Source organism: Micromys minutus (genome assembly GCF_963924665.1).
Source record: "Micromys minutus genome assembly, chromosome: X".
NCBI lineage: Eukaryota > Metazoa > Chordata > Mammalia > Rodentia > Muridae > Micromys > Micromys minutus.
The window spans coordinates 24361147-24384310 of record NC_137970.1 but is presented as its reverse complement, the minus strand read 5'-3'; the positions used below and the strand labels follow the sequence as shown (position 1 = coordinate 24384310).

At 38.0% G+C, this 23164-nt stretch overlaps 1 protein-coding gene across 1 annotated transcript in view; it reads right to left on the bottom strand.

Moving 5' to 3' along the window:
- OFD1 (OFD1 centriole and centriolar satellite protein) overlaps positions 1 to 23164 on the bottom strand; it is a 37205-nt gene that overhangs the window by 7002 nt on the left and 7039 nt on the right. Inside the window, exons 4-18 of the mRNA XM_080909683.1 lie at positions 22158 to 22226; positions 22045 to 22075; positions 19284 to 19391; positions 16595 to 16731; positions 16244 to 16417; positions 14825 to 14931; positions 12105 to 12224; positions 10653 to 10726; positions 9171 to 9262; positions 7905 to 8094; positions 6800 to 6930; positions 6094 to 6205; positions 3184 to 3795; positions 2588 to 2759; positions 749 to 849 (exon numbers count right to left, since the gene is read on the bottom strand). Coding sequence (XP_080765809.1) covers positions 749 to 849; positions 2588 to 2759; positions 3184 to 3795; positions 6094 to 6205; positions 6800 to 6930; positions 7905 to 8094; positions 9171 to 9262; positions 10653 to 10726; positions 12105 to 12224; positions 14825 to 14931; positions 16244 to 16417; positions 16595 to 16731; positions 19284 to 19391; positions 22045 to 22075; positions 22158 to 22226 — 2230 coding nt within the window. The remainder of the gene's footprint in view (positions 1 to 748; positions 850 to 2587; positions 2760 to 3183; positions 3796 to 6093; positions 6206 to 6799; positions 6931 to 7904; positions 8095 to 9170; positions 9263 to 10652; positions 10727 to 12104; positions 12225 to 14824; positions 14932 to 16243; positions 16418 to 16594; positions 16732 to 19283; positions 19392 to 22044; positions 22076 to 22157; positions 22227 to 23164) is intronic.

Genomic DNA, 23164 nt, shown 5'->3' with positions numbered 1-23164 from the left:
CACTCAGATTAAAAGAGCAATAAAATTGTTTTAAAAAGAAAAATAAAACAATACATCACAAAATAGACATGTCCCAACTTATGAGTATTTTGCTAAAAGAAACCTTTGCTATATTTCTTCTTATAAAAACGGATAGGTATGTGTTAGGGATGGGGTTGGGGTGAAGAGATGGATCATCAGTAAAATGAGCACTGGCTGCTCTTAAGGAGGACCAAGTTCAATTTCTAGCACCCAGCACTCTCATGACAGTCATCATCTGTAATGCCAGCCCCAGGGAATCTGACACCCTCTTCTAGCCACTATGGGCACAAGACACAAAGACATACAGGCAGGCAAAACACCTCTACAAATAAAAGTAAATAAAAATTTTAAAAAATACTACATGGCTAAGGAGATTGGCTCTATGAATACAGTGTTTGTTTTGCAAGGGGAGAAAGCACCTGAGTTAGAATCCCCAGAACCCACACAAAAAGTGTCATGATAGTGGCTGTCTGTCATCCCAGTATGACTAAAGCAGGATGGAAGGCTAAGACAGGAGAATCACCATTAGTTAAGTCACAGGCCATTTAGCGTGGTATACTGATATACAATGGAATGATGAGACCCTGCCTTAAATAAGGTGGTAGATGAAATATAACTGAAGTTGTCCTTTGACCACTACACAGGTGTCATGACACATATGTAAACATGTACATATACATATGTATGTACACACACACACACACAAAATCTAATATTCAAAACTTACATTTGAAAGATGGTTCAAATTTCTCCTTATCTTTCAAAGATTGCTTGTCCACATTTGAAAACTCACTTTTATCTTGTGTTTCAGTTTGTCTCTGATATAAACTTGATTGGAAGAATAAATACATGAATATGAAGTGTTAGTAACAACATAAAAAGCCAAGATAATAGGGTGGCACAAGTTGTCTGGTTGATAAAAACAATTTGCAGAATGTTTTGCAATTTTTTAAAGATAGGTTCTCTTTGGCTGGTCTAGAACTATGTAGACCAAATTGACCTCAAACTCCTGGCAATTCTATCTCAGACTCCCAAATATGGGGATACACACATAAGCAAGGATGCTTGGCTCTGACACTCATTTTTTCATTGGCTTATAAAGAATGGCTCTAAATGCTACACAGATGGCTCAGTGGTTAAGAACACTGGCTGCTCCGCTAGAAGACCTTGGTTTAATTCCAAGCAGCCACATGGCTTCTCGAAATAGCCTGTCACTCCAGTTCTAGGGGATCTGACACCTTCCTCTGGCCTCTGTAGACACCAGGAAGGCATGTGGTACACAGATGTGCATGGAAGCAAAACACCCATATATAGTTAAAAAAAAAAAAATGCTTGCCCAGCATGTATGAGATCCTAGTTCCTACTGCAATATATTTCAAAAGAAAAGAAAAATGAAAAGAAAAAAAAAAGTGTGTGTGTGGTAGGGGGATGAGAGAGAGAATAGCTTCAGAGGACAGAGCCTGCCACTAGGTATTGTTCTTGGCAACTAGTCTCTTTCACTCAGTCATCTCTCTTGTTACCACCCTATGCCCTGACATTGCTCCAGTTAACAAAGAATAGCATACTCTCAACACTATTCCTAGGGTAGTTTTCCAGTAACCACAAAACATTTTCTCTAATTCCATATGATATCAGCACAAACCAGCTAAAGATGCAAATGCACAAGCCAATCTATATCAAAGTGTGCTGATTTAACATACTATGGGTCTTGATACTCTTTTTTGCTTCCTTGTAAGAAAATTCAATACAAGCAGGGCATGCTGTCTCGAAGTTGAGAAGGCAGATAGGCGGGAGAATCACTCCCAGTTTCAGGCCAGCCTAAGCAATATAGCAAATGAGCCTGTCTGAGAATAAAACAAACAACTACAAGCTAAAAGATATTAAAAAATACAATTGTTTCAGTAGGGATTCAGAAACTTCTGTTGTAGTCTTTCCTGTAAATTACAGCTCAAGTGACCCACTGGCCTAATCCATTTCTTCCTACCTTGACAGTCATACTACAGAGTCCACCATTACTTCAGGATTTTTTCAATGTTACACAAACTGTAACCTTGTTTGTATTTAAATACCAAAACACTTTTTGTCCTTGAGATAAGGCCTCTCTTTGTGTGTATCCCTGGCAGTCCTGATACTCACTCTGTAGACCAGGCTAGCCTTGAACTCAGAGATCCTTCTACTTCTGCCTCATAAGTGCTGGAATTAAAGTTGTGTGCTACCACTCCTGACCTTCAAAAGATATTTTTAAATGACATTTTGATGTGTGAAATTTCTCCAACTCTCAAAATGAGCCCAACCTATTTGCTGTGACAAACTTTATAAACAACTATCTATCTTTATGAACCAAATCCATTCACAGTCCCAAGAAGATATTTATTCACACAATTATCGCACACTCTCCCTCATAATTCAAATGACTTTCAAAGACCACAAATGAGTTTACAATCTAACTGTAAATTCCAGACTGCCACATGATCTTTAACACTGCCTTATAAAGACCAAAGGAGTAAAGGTCAAAACTGCAAGTTCGTAGAACGATTCAACAGAAGATAATGAGAAAATAACTTACCAGGCAGATTGCTCTGGAGGGCTGGAGATAGAAGGACCGGAGAAGCTGTGCCTAGATGTAATAGGCGATGGCTGGGCTGTTCTCTCAGGACAAGGAGTAGGGGAAGTAGCAGGTGATGCAGATTCTTTGTCAAGACAAGGGCTGGAGGAAGTAATGTGTAATCTCCTGAGACCTACGATGAAATAGGATAAAAATATTACAAACTGCAGGGAGAAGATATTGACGTGTTTTTTTAAAAGCTCTATTAATTTCAAAATAAATTCTACACCATCCTTGCAAATAGCCAAACTTATTGTGTGAAAACCAAAATGGTTCAAGCACCAAAATCAAACTGTAGAAGAAACATGGAGCATACAGAACTAATCAGCAGCAAAACAAAGACCATTTGCTCCCTCAGCACTTCTGTGTGTTAAGGAACCTCTAGACCTTAACACACTTTGTGTTGCCAACTTCCACAGCAATCCTGTTACAGGGGAGGGCTACCCACTGTTGACCAGAGTATGGTTGAATGAGAACAGCCACCAGTGCTGGAGCAGACTCCCCAAGCTGCCTAGGTCTAAAGCATCCATGTCACAACCCTCTGGACAGTGGCTTACCTTCCAGATACATTTCATTATCCAGACTTCTTCTCGATTTTGGATGGGGTGTAGAGGAGAGACATGTGGAAGAAGAGGTCCTGTGTGGCCGTGAAACCACACTGCCCATGAACGCTTTGGACACATCACTCTTTTCTTCCTTCAGCATGTCCGCAAGAGGCTGCTCAGAGACAACTCTGTTCTCTGCAGAAACATGTCTATCCCTAGAACTGGAAGCTATGCTTCTGAGTGCTCCTACAGAGTATGCAGATGAAGGACTCTTTTCCGGCTGAAGGCTCATAGAAGGATTTTGAGTAACTCTTTGATAGTAAGTTTTGAAGGCCTTTTCCAAGCGTTCAGCCTCTTGCTCTAGCTCTCTTACTTTGGCTTTAGTACTACTGGCTACAAACTCAAGGTCAGAGTCTGGGGAACTAGCCTCCGTTGCTGTATTTACATAAGGTGGGACCCTTGGCATAACTGCACCTGCCATAACCTTGTTCCGTTCAAGGGGTGCATTCAAGAAATCCCCACTTGTATCTTCATTGTGGGGTGCCATCTTGCCACTCAATAGGCCAGTCAGGGAAGGCAGGGTCAGAGAATACTTTGGATTTCGGAACACTTCATTTTCTAGGGCTGCAGGACACAAAAAGAAAATTTGAGAAATGAGAAGAAAAGGCTACAAATAAAATTAAATAATACTTAAGAATATTTTTTAAAGTAGTAAAAACAAGCCTACATATTAAACAGTTTCTGAATCCAGTCATACTCGTTAACATTTACTGAAAGCTAACTTCATGTACCAAGCCTTTATAAACATGATAAATTTCACAATCTGTTACAAATGAGTATGCAATAATTACGTCTGAGAAGTGAAAAATATATAACTTACTGGGTACAAAGTCTAGCCAGATCTGAATTGTAGCAAACACATTTAATAAGTCTTTGTTTATTCCAATCAGCACGAGAATATTCACACATTTAACTGCAATATAATTAGTCTCTTGCCAAGCCTAAGTGTCAGATAACCTAGCCAGAAATTCCCACTGCTCTCTTCTGGGAGAAGGGATTGGGTCTTCTCTAACCTGGGGGCCACATGGTCAGCAATTCCTAGAGCTGATGAGATTTCCAAGCATAAATCCAGCACCTATGCTGCGTCTTATGATGCTACTAAACAATGGGCTAGAGGTAGGCCATGTGCGAAGGACTACAGGAGGGCCTAGCTTCACTAAACTACTTTCCCATTACAAGACTACTATAACTTCAGTGGAAGACACAGTCAGCAAACAACTGCTAATAGAAAGAGTTTAGAAATGAGTAAAGACCTAGAAATAAACTAGTGAGGGTGGAAGGAACAAGTGACTGAAGAGTCCAAGCAGAAACTAACGAAGACAAATAAAGAAGATGAGAAACAAGCTGAACCGTAACAAATACACACTGGGCCCCAAACCAACTGAAGAAGAAAGTATTCAAGCTTTTCTCCTCTTTCCATGAAGCAGGGGAAAAGGCATTCACAGCAAGACAGTAATGAATCATTAGCAGTAACTAGTGCCCTAGGAGCTTCTATATGCCAGGTCATGCCCTATATCCATTCTATCTTTGCCCACTGTGGCCCAGTAGGGATCATTATCTCCATTATAAGTGGGGAACTTGAAAAAGTTCTAAACATGTAATGCCCAAGATCAAACAACTTCAACTGAAGGCCAAAATAAAGTAGTTCTACAACTCTGAGAGCAATATTCTATCCTGCTTCTCTTATTTATATACAAGTCTGGTAAAAAAAGAAAGATAGATATATGGGAAAGCCTATTAGCCTTAACAGAATCACACACTCTCTCTCTCACACACACACAAGCAAACACTGAGATGGGGGAGGGAAGCAATGAGACACTCAGAAGGGTAAAAGTGATCGCTGTACGAGCCAGACTACCTGAGTGTGGTCCCTGAGACCGGGGTGCTAGTAATGCAACAGTGGTAAGGCTACATATGGGAGGAACCAATTGTTCTCTTAATTGTACTTGAAGTCTTCTCCACTGGACAGAGCTCACTGTAACTGTTACTGCTACTATAAACATGGTCAAATCCATGGGTAGACAGGTGGAGAAGTGGCTCAGCAGTTAAGAACACTGGTTGCTCTTACAGAGGACCCAAGTTCACTTCTGAACACCCACTAAAATTAGTTTATAACCAATTCTAGGGGATGCAATGTCCCTCTGTGGCCTACATAAGCACCGGTTAAGCACACAGTGCACATATATATAGGTAAAATGGCCCTATACATAAAAATTAAAATAATTATAATTATAAAAAAATTAAAAAGTAAATCTTCAAAAAACAAACATCAAAAACACCAACAAAAACCATGGGTAGCTAGATATGGTGGTTCATGCCTTTAATGCCAGAACTAGGGAGACAGGGGCTACATAGTAAGTTCCAGGATAGCCAGGGTTATGTAGAGAGAAGGCCCTATCTAACCATGTACATATGGACAACACTAAGTGGACTCAGTGGGTTACATGGGGAATAAAGAGTACTTACTGAAGCTGAAAGAAAGATATAATGATGGGAGGCAGAAGCTAGAATGAGATAGAAGGATGGATACAATCAAGATTACTTTATAAGAAATAGTCAAAGAATTAAAGAAAAAAGCTACATGTAGGAGCACACATCTGCATTCCTATGGCAAGTTAGAGGTAGAACCAGCAGGGCAATGGGCAGAGTGCACAGGTTAGCTAGTCTGGAGTAGGCAGTGCAGACACTAAAACAAGAGACTCACTGTCTTGCTAAGGTAGAAACAGAGAACCAGTTCTTCAAAAGTCCTGTAACCTCCACCAGAGTGCCACAGTGCTCTGGTGCTCTATGTATCTGTTTCTCTCTCTTACACATACATGCACACATAATGAACAATTTATTTTTTTAAAAAAAGTCTCCAACCTGTCTGAGTTTGTTTTAGTTGTGACTTTAAGTCAGCAACCTGAAGAGTTAACCTTTTAACAGAAGCATCATATTCTGATATCTGGGTCCTTAGCTGTGTAGAATTTTCAATCTGAAAAAAAAAAAAATACAATTACAGCTTGCTCTAAAGGGAAAATGTCTTTTAGTATGCTTAGTCTTTATTTTGCCAATTCTAAGAACCCTTTACACCAACAATCAATAGGATGACCCCTATTAAAACAACACCCAAACAAGTTTTTCACCAAACAAGTTGTGGTTTTTGAGATAGGGCCTCTCTATGAAGCCTTGACTGTTGTAGAGCTCAAGGAGATCCACCTACCTCTGCCTCCTGAGTGCTGGGACTAAATGTGTGTGCTACCTGTCTAAAACAGTCATTCTATTGCTCACAGGAAGAAATTACACTGACACAGGAGGTGTGTGTAAGCCACAAAGCAGGTTATCAAGTAACAGTGGGAAGTACCAGGACTTCTGAGAAGTTTAGATCTCAGAGTTTGCTTTCTCTTCCGTGCTGTTATCATTAGGAACATGAAGTTAGAATCAGCAGAGAATTTTCTCACATGAGAAAGGCTCTTTTGCAATGTTGGGAGAAGAAATTCTTTGGACTCAAATAATCTGATTTAATGGCTTGACACATGTAAGCTTTCTGTAAGTACTACAAAGCAGAAGAATAAAGAACAATACTCACTTCACTCTGCAGCTGTTTCTGCAGAGCTTGCTTATGAGTTTCAAAGCCTTTATACTCCAGTGCCATAGCCTTTTCTGTTTTCTGTAATTCTTTCTGAAACATCAAAAGCTCAGGAGGTGGCTGAGTTATACCTAAGAAAGTTTAAGAGAAAGAAAGAAAAAAATCCTAGTCATTATCAATCTGAAATTTGCCTATTTTACTAAAAAGAAAAAGCATCTAGAGAGGTTTAAAATAGTTTCCTTTCTTTGTACTCATGCAATTCATATTCTACTAATTCTATTAAGTAGACTAAGAACAATCTTGATTCACAAATTTCAGAATAAAATAATTTAATGTATGTTAATATAATTGGATTCCTCTCGAAGCACTCTAAGATAAAGAATTCTTTCAAATTCTTAAATTAACCCAACAGCCTATCTCTTTTCTCTCCCACATGCACAAAATATTATAATAAAAAGCTCCCCAGTTGTCACATGTCAGTGCCTGTCCTTGGTTTCTGTCATATGAACAGCAGCCCATGGCAGTCAGGCTCCAGAAATAAGGTTTATGGTGCTCTTCATTTGAGTCACCTAAAGGTCCTTAGTAAAATATGCCTTATGTAGGATAATCATAAAGGATAATGTAGTAGAAACTGGGCCACAATATTAGGATGCTCTTAGAACTAGGGGCTTAGAAGAGGAAGAAACTTCCAGAGGTACACTAAGTAAGGAAAGGCACAGAGCACCAATGGGAGGCGTCAAGAAGGGACTGTGAGTTCTCTTGGTTGAGAATCACAGTAGGCATACGGTCTAGACGGTTGTACCTGGAGGCCAAGGCTAGGAATAGAAATGATTACAATTTCAATCTCTTCTCCCTGCCTTGCTCACCTGAGGCAACAGTCAGAGGGCACAAATCCTGAAACTATCTGCAGAGGCAGTTACTTAACAAATACTACTTACATGGAACTCCTAATTATGCAATAGCAAACAAAATGTTAAGCAACTTCAATGTCAGGATCTTAAAAGATTCTCTCCCTGTAAGCCTCCCTTATGATAGGTAGTAGTAGTTCTGTAACCCCGACCTAATGGAAATTACAGAAACATGCAGATCACAGAAAAAGACATACGGTCTAGGAGACGTAAGTTTTCATTCCTATTCTCTTCCAATTGCTGTTTAAGTAATTTATTTTGTGCCTGAAGCTCCACTTTCTCTTCTTTCAGTTGTGAGTAATCACTCATCTCTTTCACCTTTTCATTCAGCGAGTGGTTTTGTTTTGACATTGCAAGAAACTGAGCTTTGACAGACTCCAGCTCCAGCTAAAATTGAAAAAAAAAAAACATATCTGGATAACTTTCACAACACTGCGAAAGTAAAGGCTGGAAGGCAGTCTGAATCTGAGCATCACAAATGAATGACAGTGACTACCAGACAGAAGTCAGGCTCTCTGCAACAAGATCCCTTCTGCACTGGTGATAGGCCAGCAGAAGCTCAGAACCTATATCAATAGACATCTGCCCTATGAAGTCAGGAAGGGTGTATGGTGAATGCAATTTGGAGTCAACTCCTAAGTGCTACCAATATAATTGCATGGTATAACAAGACATTTTTTAAAAAAACAGATAAAAGGTTCATACAGTCTCTACTGCTGTGAGGTGCTTTCATTTTCTTAGTTTAATGTGTCCCAAGGATGCAAAGGTAAACTTCACCTACAAAATCCACTTCAGTTTTTTTTTTTTTCTTTTTTTTTAAGACAGGCTCTCTCTCACCTATCCCTGGCCGGTAAACTAGAAGCTAATAGCCACTGGCCGCCTGTTATGGGTACTTCACCCAACTCCCCTAACAGTCATGCTTTGTTAGAAATATCTCTAAGTCACAGAACTTACCTAAAGGCACATAAGCAGTTAAGGAGGGAGAGAGAATTAGAGTAGCAGGATTCTTAGATCCAAGTTCTTTTTCTATGTGCCTTTGCTTGAAATTTTAGAACCTACTGTATAAACTTCAGCGATCACCTTCTTAGACATAAAATGATCAGTCCAACAGACATATAAGATGGCATAAGGGAGTAGAGACATAGTTCAGTGTCAAGAGCATTGACTGTTCTTCCAAAGAACCAGGGTTCGATTCCCAGCATGTGGATTCCTACATGGCAGCTAAAAACCCTGGGTAACTCCAGTTCCAGGGGGATCTCCTGTCCTCCACAGGCACTATATACATGTGGTGCACAGACATACACGCAAACAAAATTCCCATATACATAAAATAAAAATAAATAAATCTTAAAACATTTTAAAAAAATAAAAATCTTATAAATCTTATATTCTCTATAAATAGTAAAAAAGCATTGACCCTAACATGTCATTAAAGAAAGTTAAGAAATAGATTTAACAATTACCTCAACTTCTTTCATACGCTTTACAGATTTACTGAGTTCTTCCTTTTTTGAATTAATAACTGTGAGCTCCTCTTGCAAATGAATAGTTTTCTCTGGGGAATAAAGAAGAATCAATTAAATAGTGATTTCCTACTGAACATAAAAGACATTGAATAACTTATGGCCACTCTGTGAGACCTAATTACCACTGTCTCATAATTCAAAGCAACAAGTTTATCAGCCAAAATTATAGTGAGCAAATAAGAAATAAGTCTCATTACCCAATGAGTGATACCAAATTACACATGCCATATACATGGTAAAATTCCTACTACATACTAACTAGATACTCTCTCTGGGCAGGGCATGAGACCTTAAAGTTCAGAGTCTACTTTCCTTAAAAGCAAAGATCTGTTTTCCTTCTGCAGTTTTTCCTTCCTGTAACACAACTCTATGCAGATATATAACAAAAGAAAATTTACTAAATCTAAATACACAATAACACTAAACTATAAGATTTATCTGCTTCTATAAGACAGGAGCAAAAGGAGCCACACAGTTGGTATCTAGTCAGTAGTAAGTAAGCGGCTCTAGTTTACTTGAAAAAAAAGTTTGAAATTGCCAAAGTTCATGTTATTTTCAAATTTTCCTACAAATATACTAAAAAGTAAAATAAGTGAAAATTAAAAGTGTACTCAACTTTCATAGACTCGGGTCAATGTAAACTTGAGAACTTAGGAAGTATAAACATATGTAAGGAAAAAAGGGACAATGAAACCTGGTCACAGGACATAAAAAGTAAAATTTTCTATAATGTAGGTGGAGAGATGGCTCAGTAGTTAAGAGCACTGGCTGCTCTCTCAGAGGACCTGGGCTCAATTCCCAGCAACCACATGGCAGCTCCCAATCTGTAACTCCTGCTCCAGGGAATCCAATATGCTTTACTGGCCTTCATGGGCACTGCATGCACATGGTGCAGACATATGTGCAGGCACAACATCCACACATATAAAATCAAAATAAATAAACCTTTAAAAAAGAAATGAGAAGCCAGTGAGATGGAGTAGTTAGTAAAAACACCTGATGCTAGGTCTGACAACCCAATTTCAATGCTAGGGACCCAATGGTAGGAAGACAAAAATCAAGTCCCATTAAGTCCTGTGACCTCTACATGCACACTATTTAACAGATACACCCCCTATTTCTAACAAATAAATATGCAAATAAATGTTTTGTAAAAAGTGAAATGCAAATTTAAGAGTATGCATACAACAAATGCCAGACAGTGTTGACACCCACCTTTAATTCCAGCACATGGAAGGCAGAGGCAAGCAATCTCTGAGTTAGAGACCAGCCTGTTCTACAGAGACAGGACCATCAGGGCTACACAGAGAAACCCTGTCTTGAAAAACCAAAACAAGAAACAAACAAAAAGAATATACAACAGATGCAACTTAGAAGGCTAATAACTATATCAGAACTGAAGTAAGGCATCCATATCACCTTTATTCTTCCTTTCCTCTTCCAGGAGTTTATTTGTTCTAGTGATGTAGTCATCCTTTAGTTCCAGTTGGTACCTGAGAATCAGAATAACTAAAATGAGGCCCTTGGCACTAATGCTGAGAAGCTTATCTGTGGTTCAGCATCCCTAAAGTGCCAACAGGGCTTAGGAGAAACTTCAAAGTCTCAGTTCTTAGGCCAGGCAACTGAATTCTAAACATCAAAGGTCCAATAAAACCTCCATCCTATAAATATAGTTCCAAAACTCCATCACACAAAATAAAGGATGCTATCATGGGGTTACTGAAAACAACTACTTTTCCACTGGCCTCAATTCATACATAGAGCATAAAAGGAAACAAAGACAAGCTTGCCTAGCACACAACAAACTATGTATCCCCAGAGATGCCAAGGGAATCAATCAGCCATTTGTAATCTGCCTGTGCGATGTCCCCAATCCCAATCAGGATATGGACTTTGTTCTTAGGGTTTATGTACAAGTGATAGCCTACTGGTGTTATATCCATATCAGCAATAGCAAAATAGATGTTACCATAGAGTTTTACTTATTTTCTTTAGTTGTCACTACTCAGAGATGGGCAAAAGAAAGACAAACCCTACTGTAATGAACATCCTCACCCCTACCTTTGCTGAAACCAAAGACAAATATTAAAGGTTAATAGGTGGGACATGTACATCTGCCACTGATAAAAATTACCATCCAATTATCCTTGCTCTGGGATTCTAATCACTAGCCCATAAAATTCAGACTAGAGAACCTGGATATAATAGTACGCATTTCTTATCACTGAACTTGGGATCCTAGAACAAGAGAATCAAAAACTTTGGGTCAACCTGGGCTACACAGTGAGAAGCAGGAGAGAAGGAGTATAAGCCAAATTAACTGTAGCTGTCATATTTTCATTTCCCTATATCACCATTTGCTTCATATAGTTTACTGTAGCTCCTCTGTTTTGATCCTGGCTTTACAGAGTCTTGAGAGAACAAAGCACAAGTTCATGATCAAATTCCACCTTAAAAACTTATTATTGACATTCATCTCAGTAGCAGCATTAAAAAGATGACTAAGTAATTAGAATTCCAATTTTACAGCTGATTAGCTACACAAACTAGGCAAATATACGGTGCCCCAAAGTTAAAGGGAATAATTATACAATCTAATACATACTTACCTATGTAAGGCTAAAGTAAATCACAAGCCCTCACAACCAGAGAAGTTATGAGTACGAGTACATGATGCAATTCTCTACTCTGTATGCTTTAAAAACCATCTTAAATATTCATCAAAAAGGTTTGATTTGTCAAAGAAAATAGTTTTATTCAAACACTGAATTTTGTCATGTAAATATTAGTCTTACTACTTCACCAATTTTGGTTACATTATCATCAACTTAATTCAAATGTATTATTCTTTAAAAAACATCCAACAATTACTTTAGAAGTTCAGTTTTGAGTTTCTGATCATAAGTCTCTTCGATATTCTTTAGATTCTGTTCCCGTCTTCGAAGTGCCTCAGCCTCATTTTTATTTTTTTCTTCTTGGAGCTTCTGGGTCCTGAAATTAATCCCAAAAACCATTTGTAGGAAAGCAGACTGAATTTATGTGACTGTCCTAATAGGAAGCAAAAGAAAAAGTCTCCCTATAGTTTACAAACTGACCTAGCTACTGTGTATCACACCACAGAAGGAGCAAATAAGGGGCACCTGGCTTAAAGTGTTAAGGAGTCAATGCCAAAGTAGTTTCTTATGGGAGATAACTAACATTTAAAAACTGGGTAGGAGGGCACTTTTTGGCACTTACTGCCAAGCCTGAGTTTGATCCCCAGGACCCACATCCACATGATAGAAGGAAAGACCTGACTCTCACAAGTTGTCCTCCAACCTCCATGTGTGCACTGCTCTGGCATGCATGAACCCACTCACACACCAATAAATAGATTAGTTTTCATTATTTGTTTATTTTATGAGTAGACTGCAGCTGTCTTCAGACACACCAGAAGAGGGCATCAGATCTCATTACAGATGGTTGTGAGCCACCATGTGGTTGCTGGGAATTGAACTCAGGACCTCTGGAAGAGCAGTCAGTGCTCTAAACCTCTGAGCCATCTCTCCAGCCCCTAGTTTTAAAACTAAGCGAGTGCATGCACATGCGCACGCACGCGTGCACACACACACACACACACACACACAGGTTACATCATGAGCCCATGTTTATAATTCTAACTTAGACAGGCAGAAGCAGAAGGATCATTCCAAGTCCAAGGCCAGCTTGGTGTACATTGTGAGTTTCAGGTCAACCAGGGTTAAAAACAAAATGAAAACATATCCTAAAAAAAACCAAAACAACAACAACAAACTAAAACATAACAAAAACCTGGCTATAGATGGAAAGTGGCCATAATCAATTTAGAAGAATAGTGTTACAAAAATACAAACAAAAGTTAGCTTACATATATAACTGTTCTATAATACTGTTTATAACTGCTGGATCTAATTCACTAGGCCATAGATACTAAAAGCTTAAGACCTGCTTTCAACATTTAATAATCTATTGAAAAAGAGGGAATGACAGAAGGGACTTAAGAGGAAGGGAGAGAGGAAGAGAGAGAAGGAGGAAGAAGTCATATCTTCCTATACACTGAGCCCACAAGGTCTTCCTAGTGAGACTGAATGAGTAGTACCAGCAGTTCCCTACTTGAAAGGTGCTGCAGAGAACAAGCCATTCTGAGAACCATTACCCAAAGCTCACTGGTTCAAGAGCTAAGCAAAAGCACCAGCACCCTCTGCTGGCTAACCTGGAAAGGCATGGAGTAGAAAAATACACTTAATTTACCTGAATGCTTAGAAGGAGAGGAGAATAGAAGTGGTATAAAAAGTTAAGTAGAGAAGAAATCAAAAGAACTGAGCCTACAGAAGGGAAAAAAACAACACCAATAACAATGGTGACAATTTCGTTAATGTATTAAGACTTCTAAAGAGCATATAAATACTAACAGCATATTCTAATTGGGAAAACAGTTACATACTCATTACAGATTGTGAGCTTGCTGGCAGTCCCAGGTGAGAACTGAAAGATGAAGCATCCTAAGCACTTAGAAAACATTAAGTAGCACTCCTGACCCATCATGAGAAATGGTTCCATACCCAATGAGCCAAATTAGAACAGAGTTCCTTACTGGAGTACAAAGTAAGTAAATGGAGCTGGCCAGGATGCCTGTAGTTCAGCTACATACATGAGACTATCAGGTCTGAAAACTAAAGGTAGCTGCAAAGCACACAATCTATAGAAATATTAGGACAACATCCAAGTTGTCCAGCCTCAAGGGAGTCTGACAGAAATATTTCACCATAGTTTCCAACTAATTATCTAATACTTTCAAGAAAAACCCCAAGTTATACCTTCTAAATCAGTTGATACCATCGTCAGAGCCAGAAACTCTCCCTGACAATTTTATTTTGTTTTTAGGCAGGGTATTAACACCTTGAGAAATAGTTCCAACCATGACAGGGCAAGTTGGACTATTCTATTTCATTTTTTTCAGTACAGTACCAGGTCTGAACACCTGATTCAAATATGCAGGCTGGCCTAGAACTCACTTACCATGAAGCTTAAGCTGTTCTCAAACTCATGGAAATAAATAATCCTGTCTCACCCTTCCAAAGTGCTGGGATTACAGACTTGCACTATGGTTTGGCAGGGGAGATAACTCAGTAAATAAAGTGCTCGCTGTGAAAGCATGAGGACCTATATAAAAGCCAGGCATGGTGTTGGAGATGACAGAGACACTCTGACACTTGATGCCCAGCTAGTCTAGTCAATCACTGAGCTTCAGACCAACCAATGAAAGACCCAGAAATAAAAATATGGTAATGAATGATGAAGGAAACCACCTCACATTGACCTCTGACCTTCAGAGACACACATGGGTAAGTACACCTGCATGTACCCTTGCAGATTTCCCTTCCCCTCCCCTATCTCTCTCTCTCTCTCTCTCTCTCTCTCTCTCTCTCTCTCTCACACACACACACACACACACACACACACACACACACACACACACACATACACACCACAATCTTTTAGAAAAGGCTAGAAAATTCAGGCATAATATTTAGTATAATATTTTATATCCAAAAAGAACACATATTACTTACAATTCAAAAGCTTCAATTCGTTCCTTCAGCTCTGCTTCTCTACCTCTAAGCACATCTATATCATTTAGTAGAAGCTGTCTTTGAGCATAAATTTCTTTTGTTTCCATCTGCACAGGAAAGCATTTACTTTTAGCAAGCAAGCAACGTTAAATAAAACACTGGAACTCAGATATTGTTTCCTTATTCTAGAACACAATTAAAGCTACAGATACTTAATGTAACAATTTCTCCTTGAAGAGATTTCAGTGAAGATTTGTTTTTAAATTTATATTGTAATTTCACAACTGTACTTCCTTGTACACACAAAAGATAGCCCCTCAGTGAACAATAAACTACACTGCCATTGTTAGAAATATAGATTCCTAAAACCTGGTCTAGATCTTTAGGTAATTACTTTTAGGTAATGTTAACTAAATGGGGATCTAGTCAGCCACCTATGTTGAAAGTAAAGTTGTTAGTCTAAAGATACCCCAGTTTGTTAAACATCTATGCTTATTTTCATAGATGAAAATAGTTCATTTCCCAGATATGCTAGTACAGGGGTCCTATATCATGCTGGATAACAGATCTTACTGAAAATCGCCAGAAAGGGTGAACTCTAGGGGGAAGCACTCCTATTTTGAACATCTAACAACTGCTCTGGATGAACACTGAAAACAGTGGTGCAAGTCATGTTTGACTGAAGACATTCTCTTAGCAAACAAAGGGGTTTTCCTGAGGAAATCTGCCTGAAATATGACTGGGCAGCTCTGAACATAGCCACTCAGACTGTACTCTGAGTCTGTCACGAATTGTATCCGTTCATTTCCTTTAGGATGGGGGCCTCTCACGTTCTTACCTGCTTCTCTTTACTCTCTTTATTCCCTTATCAGAGCACCAAGGTCTTTAATTCTTAGGCTGTCTTTCTCAGGTCAAATTAAGTTTAGCAAAACACCATTCCCCAATTATATCTACTTTCCCACCCTCACAGAAAGGGGCAAGCAGGTGCTCATAAATGATCAATCCTCCCCAGAGCCAGAACAGAAACCTCTTGTCCAAGCACATGATTTGCTCTGCCACTTCCTGGCTACTGCCTCAGCTAGGTGTTGCAATGGTAAGATCCTCTCTGTTTTAAAGAGCTTCTCCCCTTGTTCACAGAAACTACCCTTAAGCTTCTCCTTAAAGCCCCCTCCAATTTTCCTGACACGATTGAGAGTGTCTCCTAATCAGTGTGGACATTCACCCCAGTCCTTAATTTTTGACACTGCTGAGCAAAGTCTACATGAGCTTTTCAGAGCTCAGCCTTCTTTGTATTCCTGACAGGAGTCCCACCTGCCCCTCGAGAGCCTTGTTCCATCCACTGTACTTTCTAGATCCTTCCACAAAGCTACTAACAACAACAGGACACAGACTCTCAGTAAATTATGCCCATGTATTAACCTCTCGGTGCTTTTTAATTCTTTCCAGAGTGTCCTTTTCCTGAGAAATGAGGGCTTCATTTTTTGCTTGACAAGTTCTTTCAAATTCATTCCGGAACTCAGCCAATTCCTTTTCATACTTTCTTTTCTCTTCCATCTTAATTTTTGTTATTTCAGCTTCTCTAAAATACTTCATCTATGAATTAAGCACAAAGACAAAAATAGTTTCTTTAAAAACAGTATAAATTCACTCTTCATTCACTCCATCCCTTAATAAAAAGTCTCTAGATGTCCCCCACTTAGCCAAGGTTAAGCCAGTAAAGAAGATAAGTGGGCCTGGCACTCATCAACGGCAGCAAGGACTACAGCTTACCTTCTGACACATTTCTACCTGAAGCTGGTGTTGCATTTCTTTCTTATACTCATTTAACTTTGTCTCTAAAGATTCTAGCTTGGGACGGTGAGGAACAGCATCTGCAAATTCATCATCGATAAGCTGAAACTTCTCGGCTATTAATAAAACAACAGTCAATTAGAAAATATAAACTCAGTAAGCTATGTAAGAGGCCCAAAGCAGACTATACTAAAAGGTGAAGTATAGAGATATCTGCTACCTACTTTGAAATATATTCAAAACCTGAGATAAGCAGACAGATAAGTAATGAACAAGTATAATACACATTTCACAGTAGCATTTATGTGGGAAAACAGTCACTGTAACATTATTTCAACTGTTCTGCATGTTTGGAAATATAATAAATTGGGGGAAGGACAAGTACAAATCAATCAATCTCTTCTCAGTTTTTAAGTGCACAAAGCTTGGATTAGAGTTGAATTAAGGTTGACACACATTCCAATCAAAGACTTTAAAAGTATAAAAACTATGTACTTTAATTCTTGCCTTCTACAGATAAGGAACAAACGGCCATAAAGATTGATTGACTTCCAGAGGGTTAAGCAACTATAGCATAACCAGGCTCAATTTGAGGCCTGCTGACTTTCTCACATCAGATCTCTTTCCAGGAGGCCCTTGGCCCTTAAACTAACCAAAGAGCCAAACAAACTACGAAGCAGAGAATAAACTTGAACATGGAGTACAATCCCATACACACAACACACACACTCACAAAATAACACGGAAAGAAAGGGCTAGCAGGAGTAGATGAAAATATTGAGTGCTTTGGCAGGCACAATTGTGGCACATTTTTTTTCCAGCCATTTATTTTCTAAATGAGCCATAACCACACAGAATGAGACAGGATATTCTAGCCACATGGTGTCAGTGAGTATTCGAAATTAGATCAATCTGAGTATAATGAAAATAACACACTAGATCTTCAAAAAATGCCATAAAATGGATATGAAATATTTCACTAATATTTTATACTATTTGCTTGCAGAAATATCTTGAATTTTTGGGTTAAATAATTAAAATAAATTTCACCTGTCTCTTTACGTCTTTTTAAATGTAGCCACTAGGAAATTTAAAATTTTCTATGTACTTTGTATTACTGGAAAGCTCCCATTTGCAATAAACACATATTTTGCTAATGATATTAAAACTATACTTAAGGGCCTCATTGGAGAATATAACTTTGTAAATGATGGATTCCGTATCTTCCTCTAAGTTAAAAGGCTCTAAGGATGAGCCAAAAAGTTGATTAAGCACATCAGTATAGAGAACTGCTTTCCATCTCTTTTGACATAAAACCATAGCTTTATTGCTGTGACAAGCATCATGAGCAAAAGCAAGTAGGGAAGAAAAGGGTTTATATTCTTAGCTTATACTCCAGGTCACAGTCCATTACTAAGGGAACTCGAGCAGAAACTCCAGCAGAAACAAAGAGAAATGTTTACTGCCTTGTTCCTTGGCTCACACTAAATTTTATAGAGAGATCAGTTCCCCAACCTAGTGCTGCACACAGTGGGCTGTCCCTCCAACACTGCACAAGGCAATTTCTCACAAACAAACCCATAGCCTAATCTGATGGAGGCAACTGTTCAATTGAGGGTCTTTTTCTAAGGCAACTCTAGCATGTGTCAAGTTGACAATAAAAACTAGACAACACAGGTAGGAAGACACTATAGAAAGGTATAGAGTGCAAAATCTCTAGGCCTTGGACCGAAGATATTGAACTCTACCCAAATGGGGGTTTCCAAGTTGCTCTCCCTGCTGAGGACCTCAGTTTCAAAACTGTACCATAAAATGATGGGACAATGACTTCTCTAACTCTTTCCAAACAGTTTATAACATACTGTAGTGGTTTGAATAAAAATACCCCACCCCCTACTATGGGTTCATATATTTGAATATTTAGTAACCAGGAAGTAGCACTATTTGAAAGGATTAGGAGGTGTGGACTTGTTGGAGGAAGTATGTCACTGAAAATAGCTTAGGAGCTCTCTCTCCCTGCTGCCTGCAGATCTTAATGTAGAACTCTCAACTACTTCTCCAGCAACATATCTACCTGTGTGCTACCATGCTCCCCACCTTGGAGACAAAAGGTTTACCTTTGAAACTGTAAGCAAGCCTCAACTAAAATACATTTCTTCACAGCAGCAGAACACTGACCAAAACATATGCCAATTTAATGACTAAAAATATAGTCAGAGGAGACATGAGTTTCCTAGTTTAGAGAGGTTAAACTCCACAAGTAAGGAAGAACCTGGGTCTTAGAATCCCTATATGCCTGGCCAGTATAACCGTGGCATTCAGAAGGATAGATTATGAGAGTGGAAAGCAATTCCTAGTCCCTCCAGCAACACAATTCCAGAAAAATGATTTCTTTGTCATCAACATACAGGCAGCATTTTTCCAGATCAAGGAAAAAAATCATGTAGTTTAATTTTCTTCTTCAAAAAATTATGAATGAATCTCTAAATACAAGCATTCAGAGGAGGCAGGGGCATGACAATCAACAGTCTAAGGCCAGCTCCATCTACAAAGAGAATTCAAATCCAGCCAGGGCTAAATAGTGAGATCCTATTTGAAAAATAATCAGGTAACAACAATAATAATCACGAAATAGCTAGCAGAATTGAAGTAAGGAGGTTATAATTACCGAGGGACACTCTGCTAGGAAATGTGGTGCTTGTCTGAGTTCCCATATCACAGCTCTCTTTAGTTTGATGATATTCTGCCAACTCCTTTAAGAAACTCATAAGAAAACCTAAAAGTGTAACATGGTTTTGTTTCAGAACATCATTTGATTATTTTATTAATGAGTTACAGCATTATCATTGATTACCAAGGAAACGTCTTTCCAAGCATGATATAAACCTTAAAAGAAATGGATTTCTAAAACCACAAAAAATATATAAAAATATATAAATTTACGTATGGCATAAATAAATTCAAAAGACAAATGATATATAGGGAAAGACAGAGAAGTCTCACTATAATGTCAAAGAACTCTTACAAATCATTAAACAAAAAAAAATAGGGAAAGACATGGACAACGTTCACAGGAAGAAAATTTAAATGGAAACAAAACGTAAATACCTTTTAAATGTTAAACAAATATACAATACCCATAGATAAATGCAAATTAATAAACATAACACAGAGACATTTTCTGCATAGCATTGTACGCCTGGCATAAAAATCACTGATAATGTCAAGTGGTGACAATGGGAATCTAGGAGAGCAATTTGTTAGTGTTCCCATATTTTACCTAGTCATTTACAGTTTACACTGCTATAAGGGCACAAAGTATGTGTGATGTACACTTATTGCTACTTATAGCAAAAAGCAAACAACTGAGTCCCCTTCAATAAGGACTTAAATATGTTCTTTAAAAATGATCTAAAGTTAAAAGAACTCCTTTATTAGCCAAAGTATAATCTTTTATCCCTTTCTACTAAAGATTTTAAAACTTTACTTCCACATCTATAGCTTCCATTAACTTCTTACAAACACATTACTCCCTCATCTTAAGAAAAAAAAAAAAAAGAAGAAAAACACATCACACTAACAACCTAAACTGTCAATCATGAGAGCCAGTTCTCTCCTTCCACCATGTAGATCCTGGAAATGGAACTCAGTCAGGATTGGCAACAGGTACCTTTATGTGCTGACCCATCTTGATGGCTATAATTCCCCTTCTAACAATGAGAAAGTTGGTTCTTACTGTCTACTACATGTAGACTTGATTACAATTTCATAATTATTACTAAGTCCTACCATGCAAATAACCATCACACACAATACAGTCCAATTCAACTGTTAGGCTCCAATAATTTTCAAAGTTAAGCTCAGTATTCTCAGAGCCCAATTGAGAACATTACAGTAACACTGTTTGGCCACAATCTATATTCCATCCAAGGATTACCTAATCTCCTAAGTTTGAACTGTAGTTTTCCTTGTACTGATTTTTGCCAAAATTAACAAAAGGCTAATGGTTAGTCAAAGAGGTCCACCCAAATTTTGGTACTTGGATGTTTAACACAATTGCTACTCAGTTTCTCTGAGTTCCAGAAATTTTATCATAGTAAGTTGGTAGCAGGTATTAGTCAGATATTTTTGGAACCACAGCAATTAAGTAGAGTATGGAAACGTGGGCAATAAATAGTCTTTTAAGAAGAATTATCTGTAGTAAAGTGGATTATTCCTAAATCTTGCTTCAAGCTCTAAATTTCTTTCTCAATAATTTGGTAACACCTATTAGTGGCATAATTTAGGCCAGTGCTTTCTAGTATCACAGCCATGTAACTGAGTTTAAATTCAACTAAAATCAAGGTCACTGTTCAGTCAGAGTAAGTAGCCCTATTTCAAGTATCACATGACCTTAGTGGCCACCACATGAGACAGCAGAGATAAGAATTCCCATTAAAACCAGAGTTAGGTCTTACCTATTCACTTACTTAGCAGAATAGAATAAAAGATAGTCATCTTTCTATTTTGAATTCACTTGTATTTAGACTGCCAAACAGATAATTTTGTTGTACAAACTGATCCAGCTTTAGCCTTTGGAAGCTGTTTTACTGTGGAATGTAGGGTCAGTTGCCATAATGAAATTCAACAGGGATGATCTCTGTTGCAGGAAGCCTAGAACATCTTGTAAGCCAATTTACTTACCTGCTACAAACATTACTTCTAAGAGACCTGGCAATTAAGTCAAAAACTAATGGCTGGTTGAAAGGAGACAAGCAAATGTTTACTCATTAAGTTCCAACTTATGAACATCCTAGACGGACTGCAAGGTGAATGTCCACAGCACATGTCAGACTACTTAAAAAGAGAAAACATGAACTATCACTGGCAGCTAAGTTGCCAGTTTATGTTTAAGACACAAAGCCCATTACCAAATCTAAAATGCAGTCCCAATAATCATAGTAACAATATACTAAATGAAAGGCCATTATCAAGGCCAGGATGGGGCAATTTACCAAGAAAATATAAAAACTTAATTTATAAAAAAGCATTGATATTTTTAAAGAAACTACTAATACACTTAACACTTCATAATTCCATCTGAGGTGGGTGTCTAATATATAAAGATAGTCAGCTCACTTTACAATTTTTTTTTCAGGAGAGTTATTGTATAAATGTCCTAAACAGTGATATTCTGTAAATAGCATTTTCATTTGCTAGGCTCTTAACTTCTGTGTAGTATCCTTACTTAAATGTCTATGACTTATTAAAAAGACAGAAATGTGGGAGAAATAACCCATTTTATCAAAATAATATGTGAATAGCTGCTTATTATTTTCATTCTAATTAAATTTCCTATTCTTATCTCTGATAACCACAAGCTTTGAATTTTTATAAGCAGCAGCACATATAAAGATCTTGCTATTTCCCACAAAGACAAAGGCTCCTACCTTTTTGGTTTTCTTTATCAAATCCTGAAATCTGTCAAAAGAAAATAGTTTCCGTTATTACTTGCTCATGCAAAAAAGTAGCAAATTAAGGTAGATCATAAAAACAATCTTACCAATGATTTATAGAGACTGGATGAGGGGTTAATCCGAATGAGTTGTAGTAGATCCTGCATAGTAAATATCTTAAAGAGGAAAAAAAGAAAAAAAATATTAAATAGCTATGGTAGTTTGAATATGCTTGGCCCATGGAACGTGACACTAATAGGAGTTGTGGCCTTGTTGGAGTAGGTGTGGCCTTGCTGGAGGAGGCTTTGTGGTCCTATGCTTTAAGCTCTGCCCAGGGCAGAAAAGAGCTTTCAGAAGAACATCCCCTACTCGTTGTCTTCAGATGAAGACGTAGAACTCTCAGCTCCTTCTCCTGTGCCATGCCTGCCTGGATGCTGCCATGCCTCCTGCCATGATGATAATGGACTGAACCTCTGAACCTGTGATCCAGCCCCATGAATGTTGTCTTGATCATGGAGACTCTCCACAGTAATAGAAATCCTAACTAAGACAGTAGCCAAAATTGTGGACAAGTTTAAATGTCTAAGAAGTTACTGAATATAAAATTAAGACTCATTTCAGATTTAAAATAATATTGCAGTTAACCCAATAATGTAAAAGTAAAGCCTTTATGTTGTTAACAAATTACAATAAATATATTGAGGTCAAAAGATCAAATAGTTTGTTACTTTTAAAACATTTATTTAGTGTATATGTGTGTATTAGGAGGGCATGAACATGCTATGGTAAATATGTGGAGATCAGAGGACAATTTGTAGGACATTAGTTTAATCCGTCTACCATGTGGGTCCTAGGACTCCAAAACATGTCATCAAACCTTCGTAACAAGTACCTATATCTACTAATGATCTTGCCTGCCCAGATACAATGTGTTGATGAAATAATTAATCTCCAAATACTAACAGGAATGGAAGAAATGATTAATGCCTCACAGATAACACTCAACTATCTGGTGAACCAGTGACTATATGAATAAATTTCAAGATTCTTACAGGTATTTAAAAATGTAAATAAACTCCAGGTTTTACTATTCTTATGATGAATGACTACTGTG